Consider the following 14,769-nt stretch of genomic DNA (forward strand, 5'->3'; position numbering starts at 1 on the left):
TTGATTTCATCTCAGTGCTTTAAGCTAGGCTAAGAGGACTATGCTTCTGTGGTGGAAGAAGAAACAAAAAAGTCCTGGGAAGGCAGGCCTGGAGTATGAACTCAGAGGAGAGACATTTCTGTCTCGTGTTATCTAAAGGATTTAAAATGGGAAATTACTACTCTTCCTCTCCAGAAATTCAGGGCAGAGCTGTGTTGGGTTCAGATGAAGGTGCATGTGTGCTCTCTGTTAAGTATCGGCGAGTTAATGGTTGACTGGTTGATCTACAAAGGAAGCTTAGTAAGCTGCACAGATAGGAATGAAAGCACTGAAGGTGGACCAGGAACTGAGTGTATACATACACTTCATAGGCATGAGACTGCCTATAAAAGCTTGCACATACTTGGCTATGCTAATTTCACTTTTAGCTGTGGCTGCTGTCCTTCTGTCACTGTAGTGCAAGGGATATGAGGTTTAGTGAAAGAAGTTCTGGACCCAGTTTCCTGGCCTGAGATGCAGCAGATTTTTCATTGTGCATTACATCATCCATACCTGGCTTGACAGCTGAATTGCAAGTCATTAATTGAAACTGAAAAGCACCTGATGATACGATACTCTTTATGCCTGGAAAAAGTAGGATGTAATTAAAAAAAAAAAAAAAGTGTTTTCTTTTGACTTGAAAAAGACAATAGTGCATAGACTGGGAAAGGAGCTTTTCCAGAACTAGGCAGAGACTACATGAGAAACTTAGTGACGGATAATTTTCTGCCAGAGTTAATAAACTTTAAAACTAAATGAAGTATGAAAGCTCTTCTTGTGTCATAATTAATACTGGTTTTTCTAGTATTGAGGATTGAATGAATCATTGTGTTTGTGGCCATTTTACTGGGTTTTGATTTTTAACAAATTATTACTCTTAATTGATGCAGTCTGCATGTTAATATTTTCTGACTTTATCAAGGGACTGCTAAAATGAATCTGCTCTGAAAAGAACTACAGTGGCATAACATAGTGAACATATAAAATGGGTAATTTGTTTGTTGGGTATATGGTGGAATGAGCAGTTGTTTTGTTCTAGCTTTAATACTTATCCAAATGTTTATTTCAGGAAAAGAAGCAAGTATTTCTTGTGGCTGGTAAACAGAGCCATAGTCCCTTGTTCTGTGAAGCTAAGCTTTATAGGTGAGAAAAGGCAGAAGGGGAAATGTTGCTGCAGAAGATAAACTCCAACAATGTTGGAGTCTTCTCCCTTCTCTATTTTTGGCTTCTGAAAGCAAATGTGAGAGTTCTTAGTCTCTCATGAAGACTAATAATACTGTATGATGGAGAGCATCTCGCTGCTCTTCATTAAACCATATGTTGCTGTTACTGAAGTTTTAATTCCCTCCTCCTCCCCAGGAACTCATCTGCTGTGCTATTGATAATATATTAACAGCAATAGTTTCACTACAGTGTCTTTCTAGAAGTTGTAATTAAGATCAGGTCTTCATTGTGTCTGCAAGTTTGCACACAGAGAGAACATATTGCATCTTGAAAGCTTTAAAAGTCTAGCTTGAAAGCAATAGATGAAGCAGCATGCAAAATTTGGCTTGTGGCAGAGCACAACCAAGATGGAAGCATGATAATTAATGTCAGATCAACTTGTGTGTTCTCTTGCCTTATTTCAGATTGTGTGTGTAATACATCCTTTCCCCTCATCTTCAGCAGAGGCTGAAAAATGGAAAGATCCTGGAGAAAGGATGGAGGCATGAAAGACAGTCACGAGTCTTTAAAAATAATTAAAAAAAATCCAGTATTACTGTAATTTCTTAGTGCCTGTTATGTTCTACCTGTCTGGCATTGGACTTCAGGAGTGCTGCACTGTTGTTATTTACATAACAACAATTTTTTTGCTGTTTTTTGAATGGGGCTTTTCTGCTCTAGAGATTTCCCTTTCAAATGGAAATTCAAATTGCTATTTTTTGTTTGTTTGTTTGTGTTCTCTGTTGAGCTCAGGTCTGTTTGGAATATAATCTTTCACATGGTTTTTCAGCCTTCTGCCATGAGGCAGTAATGAAGCAGAGGAAACCTTTTGTGGTATCAAGATTTGCTGATGTTACATCTTAGTGATTGCTGATGTAGCAGCCATGAGGGTGCTATAGTCAAAACTTTTACAAAAGTAAGGGACTATCAAGGCTCTGCCCAGGTTTTAGGAATCCAAGAATAAATGTGACAACTGACTGAAGTCTGAAGTTTCATTGGTCCAAACTTAACCTAAGATGACATACTTCATGAGTAGGAAAACAGTTTTTTAAACTATTTTAAATTATAAAACATATGCCTTTTTAGCATTTTACCTGATTTTTAGCACTTCTGTATGAGAAATTACAAGGCAGCTGAGAAGACAGCTAAGGACTGTGATGTGCCAATTCTAACACTTGTAACAGTGCTGCAAAACACACTATCAGCTGTTGTACTCACAGGCACTTGAAATGCTCATCTGTTACAGTTGTGTGCTCTTGGAAAAAATATATGTGGTATCATCTCAAAATGTTAAATTGAATCGTTTTCTGTACATAAACACCTTTTTAGGTGCTGCTCAGTGGCATTACTGAGGCTGACAGCTTTGACTGAATAATATATGTGCTGCAAGATCACTGGAACAGTATGGTCAGGTTACATTATCAAGACCGCTGATGACTCGTCACCTGCACAAGAGTGGGGAAAAAACAACATGTTGTTTCTTAAACAGTTGTATATCCTGGTAACTCTGATTATGCTCTGAACCCATAGTATAACTTCAGTTATACTTACTAGTCCCTTGCCTCCACTAGTCAGAACTGCATAAATACAAGATTTCAGTAGTAATGTACAACAGAAGCATTGTAGGTATTCATCGTTATAATAATTATACTGTTTCAGATTAAGTGACTTTTCAGAAAAACAGCAGCTAATGCTGTTTGGATCCAGTCCTTTCTGTTCCTCAAGTTCTACAAAGACAACCCCTAAAAAATCTTAATTAAAAAATAAGAAAACTGAAATTTATCTTAGAAACTGCTTTTATTGGTAGCTAAAAGAGTGCTATTGCATAAATGAAGGACTTTTCCACAAAAATGCAATTTATTTGAAAAGTTCCTTGATTTTTTGAGGTGTTTGATATTTAATATGATAAAGTTTCTTGGAGAATATCTCACTAGAATTTTAATTTTAATTGCCAAAGCTGCGTACATTACAGCATACTTTAAGTAACAACTTGATGAAAAGCTTTTTTTCAGGGGATATCATATAAATTAGATATAGATAGGTTATATACTAGATATATAAGTATGTACTAGATATATAGGTAACTTATATACTAGATGTAAAAATGAGCTACAGAGAGATATTTTGGTAATGTCAACAGTAAAATTCAGAGTGTGTGTGTATATATGTGTGCATATATATATGTAATTTGGTGAATTACATATCACCAAATATGTGATGAATTATCACATATGATGAATTATCACTTCAGCTAGCAGGCATATGTGAAAAATGAGGCTATGAATATTAGACCAAGTATTTTTGACGTTTGCTTACTCCCCCCCCCCCCAGTTAAAATGTCACATTAAACCCAAAATTCGTGAGGCAGTTGGAGATTTCCTCTTTGTTAGAATATCCATATGCAGCTACAACACAACTGCTTTTTTTTCATGGGAGTGACACTGTCATCTGATTAACACTGGTACGTCTTCTGTGGAATGAAGATGGCATTATATACTTCTCAGCCTGTCCGTGCAGGTGCTAAATAGCCCATGACGTTTCTTACCTTTAAATACAAGCCAACCAGGGCAGGAGTCCCTAAGCTATAATACACAAGCCACTTAGTGATACACAGTCCAGCACGTAGCTGGGAGCTATTGTTGTCCCAGATGGCATCTGTCACAATGCTCAAGAAGGGAGAATTCAGGATTTATCTTCTGTTTTATGAACATTGTTCTGGGATCACCATGACAGTTGGCAGAGAAGAGTATTTGTTTTGCTGTATGCTTTTCTTTGTCTGCTTGGTGACAGTGGATTGTCCCTAAAAGACTAGATGTGTTTTACTCTGGAGCTTTTAAGTATATTCACGTGGAGCTTTGTTTGGTACTGGTAGTTTGATTGATGTGAGTGCATGTCCAAGTAAGATATAGCAGATGTGTGGGCACAGTTAGCATTTCCCGATGTTCAAGGCTATTTGCTTACAGGGGAACTCAATTTTATAAATAAATGTCTTTTCAAGCCTGTTCCTTTATTGGCTGCTATAGGACTGGTACCAGTCTCAGCACGTGTTTGCAAGCCAATGTTCTTATGTGTTAGTTAAATGGTCTGCTTTTTATTAAAACTGAGTTTCTACTGAAAGAATTTGGCAAATTCTTATGAGCTTAACTTTTCAAAATGAGACAGGTTTGAAGCTAATTGGAGTAATCTATCTAACACGGAAAAGAGAACCTTTGCATGGTAAACCTTCTGTATTGTGTTGCTGCTTTGAGTAACAGAGCAGTAAAATCCAGCCTGATTAAAATCAGTAGGAGTCTTGTCAGGATTTTCTTCTTAAGACTTCTAAGCTATGCAGGTTAACCAGCCTCTTAAATGAAATTAATATTAGACATCTTACTCTAATTCCTTATTTCCTGGGAATTGCAGCAAATATGGAATATATAAAAATAACAATGTTCAGCTAGTATCATTCAGTTCAAGAAGTTACAGCAGAAAAGTTCTGTTAGTGTAAAAAGGCACTGCCAGCTAAAAATGAGCTATGGAGAGGTATTTTGGTATATGTCAGCAGTAAAATTCAGAGTGTGTGTGTACATATGTATGAACATATATATGTCTATAATTTGGTGCCACAGCTGATGAACTTTCAGTTCAGCTGCTGCTTGCTGAAAAGATTTTTTTCACGAAACTGTCCTGCCTGAAATTCCTCTTAGCCCTTATTAAAGGTGTGAAAGCATTTTTAATTTTTTCTTCAAAGTTCTCTGAAGTCGGTTGAGGAAGATTTTAGAGAGATGTTCCAAGTAACATGTCCTGCAATGGCTTATACATCACAACTTTCAGTGGGTGCTTAGTGTATTGGTAATACCTTTGCTGCATTGTTACACTTCGTTCTGCTTTTTCCCTGTTGTAATGAGCAGTCCAGTCACAGCATTTATTTTTCCCTTTTTATTCTCTCATTTCCTAGAGAGTGATTTGCTTCTCAGAAAGAGTTTGACTGGGGTTGATTTTTAGCTGGAGATCACATGAACTTGGGAAGTATAGCTGGAGTTCTGCCTTCATTTCACTGCCTGTTCTGTGCTTGGAGAGCTCCTTGCCAAGGGAGACGAAAACTGCAATTATCTGTACAAAGAAGCAAGGACTTTTTAAGATTAAGTTACAGGGAAACTATACCTGCTTTGTTCTGCATGATGTTCAGAATACTTTCATGGTAAGAAGTGATGAACGTAAACTGAAATTTGGCGTTTCCTCAAATAGTGGCATTTCTATGTGACATAGGGAGATATGAAGTTATTCTCCACCAAAATACAGCAAGTGAAAGTTAATACAACTTTCTTGAAATTATATATTTTAATATTATGTAGTTATAGATGTACTTTTGTTTATAATCTATTTGAAATATATAGCCATTTAGTCAGAAGACAAAGCAGTAACAGTTTATTATAAAAATTCCTAGCTTTTGTGATGCATCTGAATGTAACAAATCTTTCTCGTTTGATGTAAATTATGCTTTGTTTTTCAGGAATTCTTAGTGCAGGATGAAGTCTCAGATACTTGCTGAAACTAAAACAGGAAAGCTATGTCGATTCTGTTTAGTCTCTGACATTAGTACCTTTGTGCTTTTGGTGCCTCAGGTGGCTCCAAAGAAATTGGAAAAGTGCCTAAGCAGCAGTATAATTGAAATTCAAGAGGGGCTACATGTCTAACCTGTTTGGGCATTCTGTAAATCCCATTTTCCTGCATCTGTAGTCAGTGGATATCTTTGCAAATCTGCTTGATTATAATATCCAAACAGAAAAACCCAAACTCTGTATTAGAAATTGGCTTATTCTTCTGTAAGGGCAGGGTGCTTTCTGGATTTGGCACTTGCTCCATGACTGGATGCATACTGATATGGCTGGGTTTCTTGGATGCTGAAAATTGTGCTGGTTTAGCGTTGACCAGAACTGGTTAAATGGCCAGCTGTCAAAGGAAAACCTTTTCCTTCAGCTACAGATACTGTGTTTAATTTGGGCAATATAAGTTCCTTAGTGATAAGTTTTATTTTCACAGCTCAACTTACCAGATCTGCTTAAGCCTATTTGTTGATCATAGGGTACATTAGAAAAATTGTGATTCTTTAAAATTTTTTATTGCACATAATTACATTATTGCTTATAATCTTAAAATGTCATCTAAACTAATTATTGAACAGACTAATATAATTTCCACTGACTGTTGCTAAACAACTCTATTTAGAGAAGAGGGAAGTAAATTTGATATTGCATCTGGAGTCTGTCACTTTAAACTCTCCACTGTTAAATTTGTGCGACCTGTTTTGCAAACTTACCTTAACTTCTACTGATTACTAAGTGTGTGGAAGAAGGAGGGGAAGGCTTTGAGGTATCCCTGCGACAGGTGTCACTTCCATCCAAAAATCATGTTGGGGAAAAACAGCTACACTGAAAATTATGGATTGAATGGAAAACAAGCCACCTGGGATTAACTGCTGCCAAGAAAACATGTCCAAAAGGTGAAGGTTTTAGGGAAACCACATAAATGTTGCTCTGCTGAGGTTGCTTTGAGCTACAGAGCTGATCTTTTAAAACCAGTCAGTCTTACTAGCAGCTTCTTTTTCCAGTAAGGTGTGCAGATACATGCATGAGGCCACTTATGTGCAGAGACGGTATTGGGGCCCTTTGTAATGCTGTCTGGAATTGCCAAAAAATCCACTTGAGACAAGGCTGCTGGGCCTAAAAGCAGAGTCAGGTCTCTTAATGCTGCCCGAAGTCCTCTTCACTAGAACTCTGTGATGAGGAGAAGTTTTTTCCAGGAGAAATACTGGAAGTTTCTTTTTTCCACATATGCAGGGCTTATAGTCAGAGAATCAGGGGGAAAATACAGAAAAAAATGCCATGTTACACATGTTAAGCCATTGTACTCTTTTCTCCCTCTGTACTACTGCTTATTTTGAGAAACTCCTCATTTTAGAACATGCAGTGTATGTTATAGAACCATACTATGTATTGAAATTTGCTGTTCTGTGTCCTGTAATGTGCCTCTGTGTAGTTTCAGTGCAGAGCAATGGTATGTGATGTATTGTGTACCCTGGCATACTTCATTCCACAGAAATGGCCCTTGCCTGCCCTTTTCACTTTTGTAAAACACATTTACATAGGAAGGCTATTGATGAGATTATAGAAGGTATCAAAATAGTATCTGTGTTTGTAGCCTGGACTGATCCCAAAGGGAGCAGTTGAGTTGTCTTCCTGTTTTACCAGCTGGAGGGGCTCCAGCAGTGCTGCTGGACTTGCTGTAGTTCACTGCACTGCAAAGGAAGAAGAGGCTTACCAGTGGCATGAAGGAGAGAACAGTGCCAGTGTTTGTGGTGCTTTTGTAGCATTTAGATGTTTTAAGTCCAAGAGGGTGTAATTCCTTCAGTAATTTTTCTGAGGAGGATTCATCTTTAGTTTGGGATGTGTGATGTTCTTGAGCTGCTACATGTGCCCGGCATACACCTTCTTGGCCTCTCATATGGTAGGACAGTCAGCTTTATGCAGGCTGGTTAAAAAGGCATTGGGGTTCCCAACATGTCATAGCAAAGGGATTGGAGCATTTGCCCACAAAAAGAGTGCTCCTCAGTTTCCTTCTCAGCCTGGAAGTCTGCGTGGATGCTCAGTTGACTGGCTGCTGGACTCTTCTTGGATGACGACTCCGTGTTGAAGGAGTGAAGATTCACTAGACCAGAGGTGGTGGTAGCAAGGGGAAACTTGTTTTGCTGATGACTGAGGCCCCAACTTGTAAAATGAAAGTCCTGAGTTTTGTTCTCTGTCTCCAGTAGCATTTGTACATCTAATAAAGATTACTTGGTTTGTGATGCACAGTGAGTGCTTGGAATAGGGCTCCTGTTCTCATCTGGATGCATTTTAAAAGAAGGAATTGTGTAGATGTCAAAAGCCAGGCAAGGGGGATGATTGTGAACCCTGATCATGGTGTGTGCCTTTCAGCAGGCAGATAAAATACTAGTTTCTGCAGAAGGGCACAGGAAGGGATGAGGCTGAGCTGCCCCGTCATTTTCTTTGGCTTGCTTAGATGAGCCTGTCAGAAATGTGGCCCTCGATTATTGTGTTCCACTTACAGAATTTAGACCCTGGTAGATTCTATTATGGAAGGCAAATGCTGGGTGTTATAAGGCCAAAGTCCTTTGGAATCCTTGTTTTGAGCATTTAGTAGGTTCACATGTGTTAATCTGTTCTTTGTGAAGTTTTGAAGAACTTCTGCTTGGTCTGATCTGGTTGGTTATTAGTCACTGCTGTTTGGTTAGTACTGGTTTGGTGGAGGTTTTTCTATTTATTTATTTTGAAAACCTGTGTAATTGCTTAACAATGAAGAAAAATAGATTGTAAGAGCAAAAAGGTTTATAATAAAACTCTTCATTGCATGAACTTTAAGAATATTTGAATACTTCTTCTGGCAGAATTCTTGCCAACTGGTTCTGTTAGCCCAGTGTATGTAATATTCCTAAATGTAATATGTACTTATGTTATCTCCAGAGGGCAACAAGAAGTCACTACTATTCTTTCGTCCATCTCTTTGTTGGGTTTGTTTTCCTTTTGGAGAGGTGAATAGAGAGCAAAAGCATATTTAAAAGTTCAGTTCCTTTCTGGTTTCGCAGTGACCACTGCCAAAGTATCCAGAGACAGATGCTGTGAGTATTGCATGCCACTGTGCCTGGCCCTCTAATCTCTTCTAAGAAATTGAATCTTGCCCTTCCATGCCCAGTAGATGCTGCTGTTGAATCAATAACACTGAAAGAGGACAAGTGGAAAAAAGCTTTCGGAGCTCAGAAGATATGGTAAATATTCTGGTATCTTATTATGAGAAAAGGGCCAATGTAAAAAAAAAAATGCAGTACCCACATTTAAATTTATATATCTGGCCTTGAGAATCTGTAGTATAAATGAGAAGTAAGCATTGTGTGTATAACTGAGTTATAGGTTTAATGTCCTGTGGAAGAACTGCATTGAAAGTGGATTTCCTACTTGCATCTCCATTAGAGTTTTATTAAATATTTGTATTTATACTTTTATCCTAAGAAGCATGAATCATATCAGTCATGGTGATATCTCTGTAGCATGATACAATTTTGCAAACTATGCCATATGCTCAGAATATGCATTCCTGCAGCCTCTCCCAAGTCTGCATTGTTTCTTTGTAGCTGGAGCCTTGCCAAGTTGTTGAAGCACTTTTTAGGATGAAAACCCATGACAGGAGGTGGGCTTTGCACACTTATTGAAGGAGACTATTCAGGGGAGGCAGGTCACTTCTGGAGGGGGGACTGGAGGAGAATAAAGAGGAAGACATTTAAAGGTGCTATTCACTGTTCAATAAGGTCATGTGCGGGGGAAGCTTTTTTAAAATTATTTTTTACTGCGGTCTGGTCTTCTAACAGAGTTTGAGAAGTAGTTTGTTATTGATACAAAAAAACCCATGTGAATAAAATACTGAGGAGACAAGTAATTTCACTGCTCAATTTTCATTCCCTGTTATATGGGAAAACACCTGCAGCTGCTGGTTTCCTTAGTAACAAGTTCACTGCAAAAGCCAAATGCACTACACTGAGCCTCTCAGTTTTACTGCATTTGAGAAGAGTTTAACATGCACACTTGGACCTTTTGATTGCGTTTGTTTCTCAAATGCTGTGTCATTTGTGCTGTTCTCCTATAAAATGCCTGATTAAAGAAGATGTGCGACATGCTTTGGATTTTGGACAGAACAACAAAAAAGGTTGGTATTTACAAGCCTAAAGGTGGACTCATTATCTGTGTGTAAATATTTACTTACAGCTTCTATTTTTCTGAACATTTACTTTTTAAAGTCTTGCCTTCTAAAGCTCAGTGCTATTGTTTGTATATTGTTGCAGTCTTAGCTGTTTTTTGGAGCTGGAGATCAGAGTGCTGCTGAAAGGAATTGCTAGTACATTTGCATATAACAGAATTTTGGCAGGACATTGGTTTTATTTGTAGTTTGTCTAAGTAACTTAATATGGGATACATGTATGTGCTCTCACAGATGAGTATTTTTGCTCTGACTGTGAGAGGAGTATGATTTCATATATTGTGTTAGAAGATTTTAGTGATGCTTATGATTAGCTGCAACTGTTCGAGCAAAAAATAAATCCATGCAAGTGTGGTTGTGTAATTATATCATAAAGAATTAATTTAAAACTTACTTGTATTATTGAACTTTAAGAAAGAAAAACTCTGTTAAGCAAGTATTGCATAAGAATTAATCGTTTTTCAGCAGGTGTGTTTAGCACAGCTAAATGTATGTGTGTACCTGGGCCACAAGTACATGAGGTAGAAGTCACATTTGTGACTCTCTGTTCACAAAAGAGTTTCCCATATATATTGGAAAAATAACATACAGTTCTGAGAAGACTAGGCTTTACAGAAAAACACAACACATGTTGACAAAACATTGTCAGTAAAGGCAGTAATTCCACAGTGGGATTGCTTCCTAAAATAGGTTTTAAAATGTTTCATAAACTCCTTTTCCTTTCTAAAAGGAGGCAGCTGTTCACATGAAATTATATGAGTTTAGTCACTAGGCCTTTGTATTTAGTGTTTTAAACGACCTTTGAATCTAAGACTTTACTGTGTTCCCCCCACAGATAATGTCAGCTGTCATTGCTGAGGTATTTCTTTTTAAAGAGTTCTCTCTCTAGGAAAGAAGTTTTCACAGACTTTCTTTTATTACTATTTGCTTTGGGTGCTCTAAGTTACTTATATTGCATGAGAATGGTCCATGTGCTCAGTGTATACAAACTGAATCTATTTGGAGATTGAGGAGGTAGGAAGAGCAGGCAAATAAGGCAGATACTGTCTTATCCAGGAGAAACTGGTCTTTAGTTTTAAATACTCTCCTGCAAATATCAGGAGGAAAGGAAGGAAAGGGACAGGAGTGAAAGAATTATTTGTATGTTGTGGCTATTCGTTTCTGCTTTCCAAATCCTATCCTACCTCTCCTTGTTGCCTTTACACATTTAAAAATCTAGACAACAAAAACATTTTTTCTATTGTAAAGCAAACAATTTAGTTTCTTGAACACTGTGCTGCCTCATTCCATGAAAACAATAAAATTAAAGTTAAACCATTTAATAGCAACTTCTGCTTTTTGAGAACTCTTTGCTTGCAGCCCTCTGCCCCACTGCCAATTACTCTACAAGACATCCCATTTGTCCATACATATGACAGTGAAGAGAAATCTGATATTTAGGAAGATGAAGTAGGATAACACTTTTTACATGTAACTTTGTGTTGTGGAAAGCTTTTTGATACTTAAAGAATCTCTGACTTCTGTTTTTGATAACATAATTTCAAACATTATTTCCTAGATTGTTTATTGTTATGCATTTCTTTGGTTTTACTCAATAGAACCTTCCAGCCAAAGTTACTTAATGATTTATGCTTTTGTAGCAGGGGATCCTAGCAATGGCAGATCCAACCATACTAATAACCACAGATGCAAACGTGACTGTTTCCTTAATGCCTGTCTTGTTTTTCTCTAAAGGGTTGGTTGAGATCTGGAAGGAAGCAAATGGCTCCTAGGGGGGTGCTAATGTAGATCAGTCTGCATGGGCCAGAGAGACTTTTCCTTTCATGTGTGTTGGTGTGGTATAGCTAAAGCTTCAAGTCAGGCCTTCCAGTGCATTGTATCTGTCATCCTCAGGCCTCTGTATGCTGCCCTTTGGAATCGCGATTTTAAATTACAGTTCAAAATACTAAACCTCCCCATTCTGCCCATTGCTTGCTTGTGCTTTGCTGATGCAGTGACAGTATTAAGCCCTGAAAATGCTCTTTGTCTTGGGTACACAAGTGGGAATGGTGAAGAGGATCTAAGTGTTCCTCTTCAGAGATCCAGACATTGCCATGAAGTATTCAGGAACATGATTGGAGACTGGTCCATTTTTCATCTGCTGTCTTGGAAAAGGCCATATGGTACCGTAACTTTTTCTTTCCTTGAAGTCCTTCCCAGGCTCTACATCCTGACAATAATCATGCAGAAGCATTGTATGCAATGACAAATATATGAGCATGTACAATGAAGTACTGTGAGATGCTATGGTTTTTGTCTGACATATTAATGTATTTTTCCTTTACTGTCTTGGAAGTTTTTGTGTACTTCTGAATTTTTTATTAAATCATTTTTTTTCAGCGTTATCATAAACAGTATCTGATGAGCTGAACCAAAATTTGCACTTAGATGTGCTCTTGGAATCAGCACATCCAAGTTATACCAAATTGTGTTTCAGTAGGCATTCAGCTACTGAGCTTTTGACAAAGCTCTGTGCTGCAGTTCAACCTTGATGTCACAGTTGCAGCTGATGAGTAAACACAGATGGGTAAGTGGCAGAAGTGTGGAAGAGGACAGCACTGATGTTTTGAGGCTCTGGGAGGGAGCTGGCAGTTAAAGGAGTGAGTAGTTTTCAGCCTGTTGAAGCTGATCTTGTAAAGAGAAGAACTCAGAGCAAAACTTTGCAGAAACAAACTTGAAGTGCTTGAGAAATAGCCAAGAGTGCAAAACCTGACATTTTGTGGAAATCTCACTTCAAACTTTTTTAGATCTTATAAAACATGACATGACTTAACAGACAACAGATACAGTACAAGAACAGCATGATTAAAAATTAGCTGTTGAAAATACCAGTGTTGAAGATACTTCAATGCACCACTTGGTGCATCTTGGAGATTAGTTACCAATAACTGTGCAGCAGAGCTGACAGCATTGGATAGGGTTAGAAACAAATATACCTCATGAGCTGGAATAGGAAATGGTGTACTGGACTCTGGGGATGAGTCTCTCTGTGTGCCTGTTCCTCTGTGTTAATCTTTGTGGATTTATGGAGCCAATTCTTGTTCATGGTTGTGATGTTTTTTAAAGTATCTGGACATTATAAAGCTTAAAACATTTTTGAAATTGAAGCCCATGCAACCTCTTATGTGTAATAGATGGTTTTCCCTCACCTGCTGAGGTTTTATGCAGACTATCTCTCAGGAAAGATCAATTTAATTTGTCTTGTTTGAGAAGTACCATATTCTGTGAAGAATATTAAATGGAACAAAAAACAGATCTCAAAATGTTCACTATTTCATATCCTAATTTAAAAAAAAACCAAAAACCAAAACCAAAAATAAATTGTGGATGGGACATAGTGATTTTTGCTTGTCAAGAAATGAAAAAGTTGTAACTGCCAAACTTTTTTCTCAGAAGTATTTTTTTTTCACTACCTGGAATCTCCTACCACTTTTGATAATATCTGCTGTATTAAGCATCCATCAACACAAATAAGAAAATAATGCTACTTTATTAACTGAAGATTGTGTGCAGTAAAATAGATGGGGCAATAGGCCTGTTAAGAAAATATACAGAGACAAGTTTTCAAGCTCTATTGTGAAAGACACAAAGGTATGATTGAAGGACTTGTGATGAGTGTGAGTGTTCTGCAGCAAGGCTGAGATCTTGCATTCAGCATTGATTTTGCATTCAGCCTCTTCGGCTGCAGGTGAAATACCCTTGTGAGTATTGGAAATTATTTTCCGATTTCTAGGTGGTTTTTGAGACTTCTTAAATTTTCCTGTTTGGCATCAAGAGAAAGCCAAGTCCTTTAGCAGTACTTGAGGTGCAGTCTGGGAGGGAGGCCAGCATCCAGGGCAGAACAGTACATAGCATTGAGGCAGCACATCTGCCAGAGGTGGGAAAAGGGAAAAGCTTTCTGTCACCCTAAAACTCCACTGAGTGCTATTTTTTAAAAGATGTAAAAGTGGAAAAGGGTAATCAAATTTTAAGATACATTCTGTTCCATCCCTGGAGGTATTTAAAAACTACGTAGATGTGGCACTTAAGGACACGGTTTAGTGGTGGACTTGGTAGTGCTGGGTTAATGGTCAGACTCAATGATCTTAAAGATCTTTTCCAACCTAAATGATTCTGTGATTTAAAAAATATCTGAATTAAAGTTGACATCCTTCTACTGTGTCCTTTATCTGTGATAAAACTTGTCAGCCTGTACCTCAGGGGGAAGCACTTCAGTTTTACTCTGTGTAATCAAATTGAATGGTCTTGGAAATACCCTAGTTTTTTATTCTGAATACTTTTTATATTGCTGATTGTATGTAAAATTAACAATTGTAAGTGGCTGTTAAATATCACTTTTTGTTACAGGGAAATTTCATGAGTGTTTTAAATCCTGACTCTTGAATGGTAGACCTGCTGAACTTTCATGTTTACAGCTAGTTCTTTTGAAACAGCAATTTTTAGAAAGTAGGGCATATAATAAAATTTAGACTTTTAATACTCCAAATCTGAACACATACACATGATTTGATTTAAAGTCTAATGGTTTTTAGGAGACCTCAAAGGTTTGAGCTTTTAAAAAAATATCGAACTCTTTTGGAGGGAAGAAATTAATTTTATGATCCTTCATCCTGCATTTCCTTTGAAAAGAAAGTCACCCTGAAAACAGAAGACAAAAGATATGTTTTCTGGATCCATTTAATTTCTGCATTTATATATGTAATACTAACTCTGTGGAAGAAT

General features: G+C 37.5%; 1 protein-coding gene across 6 annotated transcripts in view; it reads left to right on the forward strand.

The window, feature by feature from the left end:
* Nucleotides 1-14,769, forward strand: part of MCF2L (MCF.2 cell line derived transforming sequence like) — a 159,209-nt gene that overhangs the window by 12,463 nt on the left and 131,977 nt on the right. The window contains exon 1 of one of the 6 annotated variants that reach the window (XM_027640271.1): nucleotides 9,810-9,957. The exons of the other annotated variants lie outside the window; for them this stretch is intronic. Within the exon in view, the coding sequence (XP_027496072.1) occupies nucleotides 9,867-9,957 (91 nt within the window). The 5' untranslated portion in view covers nucleotides 9,810-9,866. Of the gene's footprint in view, nucleotides 1-9,809; nucleotides 9,958-14,769 lie in introns of those variants that run through there. 6 annotated transcript variants of the gene reach the window in all.

This window comes from Corapipo altera, unplaced genomic scaffold, assembly GCF_003945725.1.
Source record: "Corapipo altera isolate COAL_440 unplaced genomic scaffold, ASM394572v1 0, whole genome shotgun sequence".
NCBI classification, from domain to species: Eukaryota; Metazoa; Chordata; class Aves; order Passeriformes; family Pipridae; genus Corapipo; species Corapipo altera.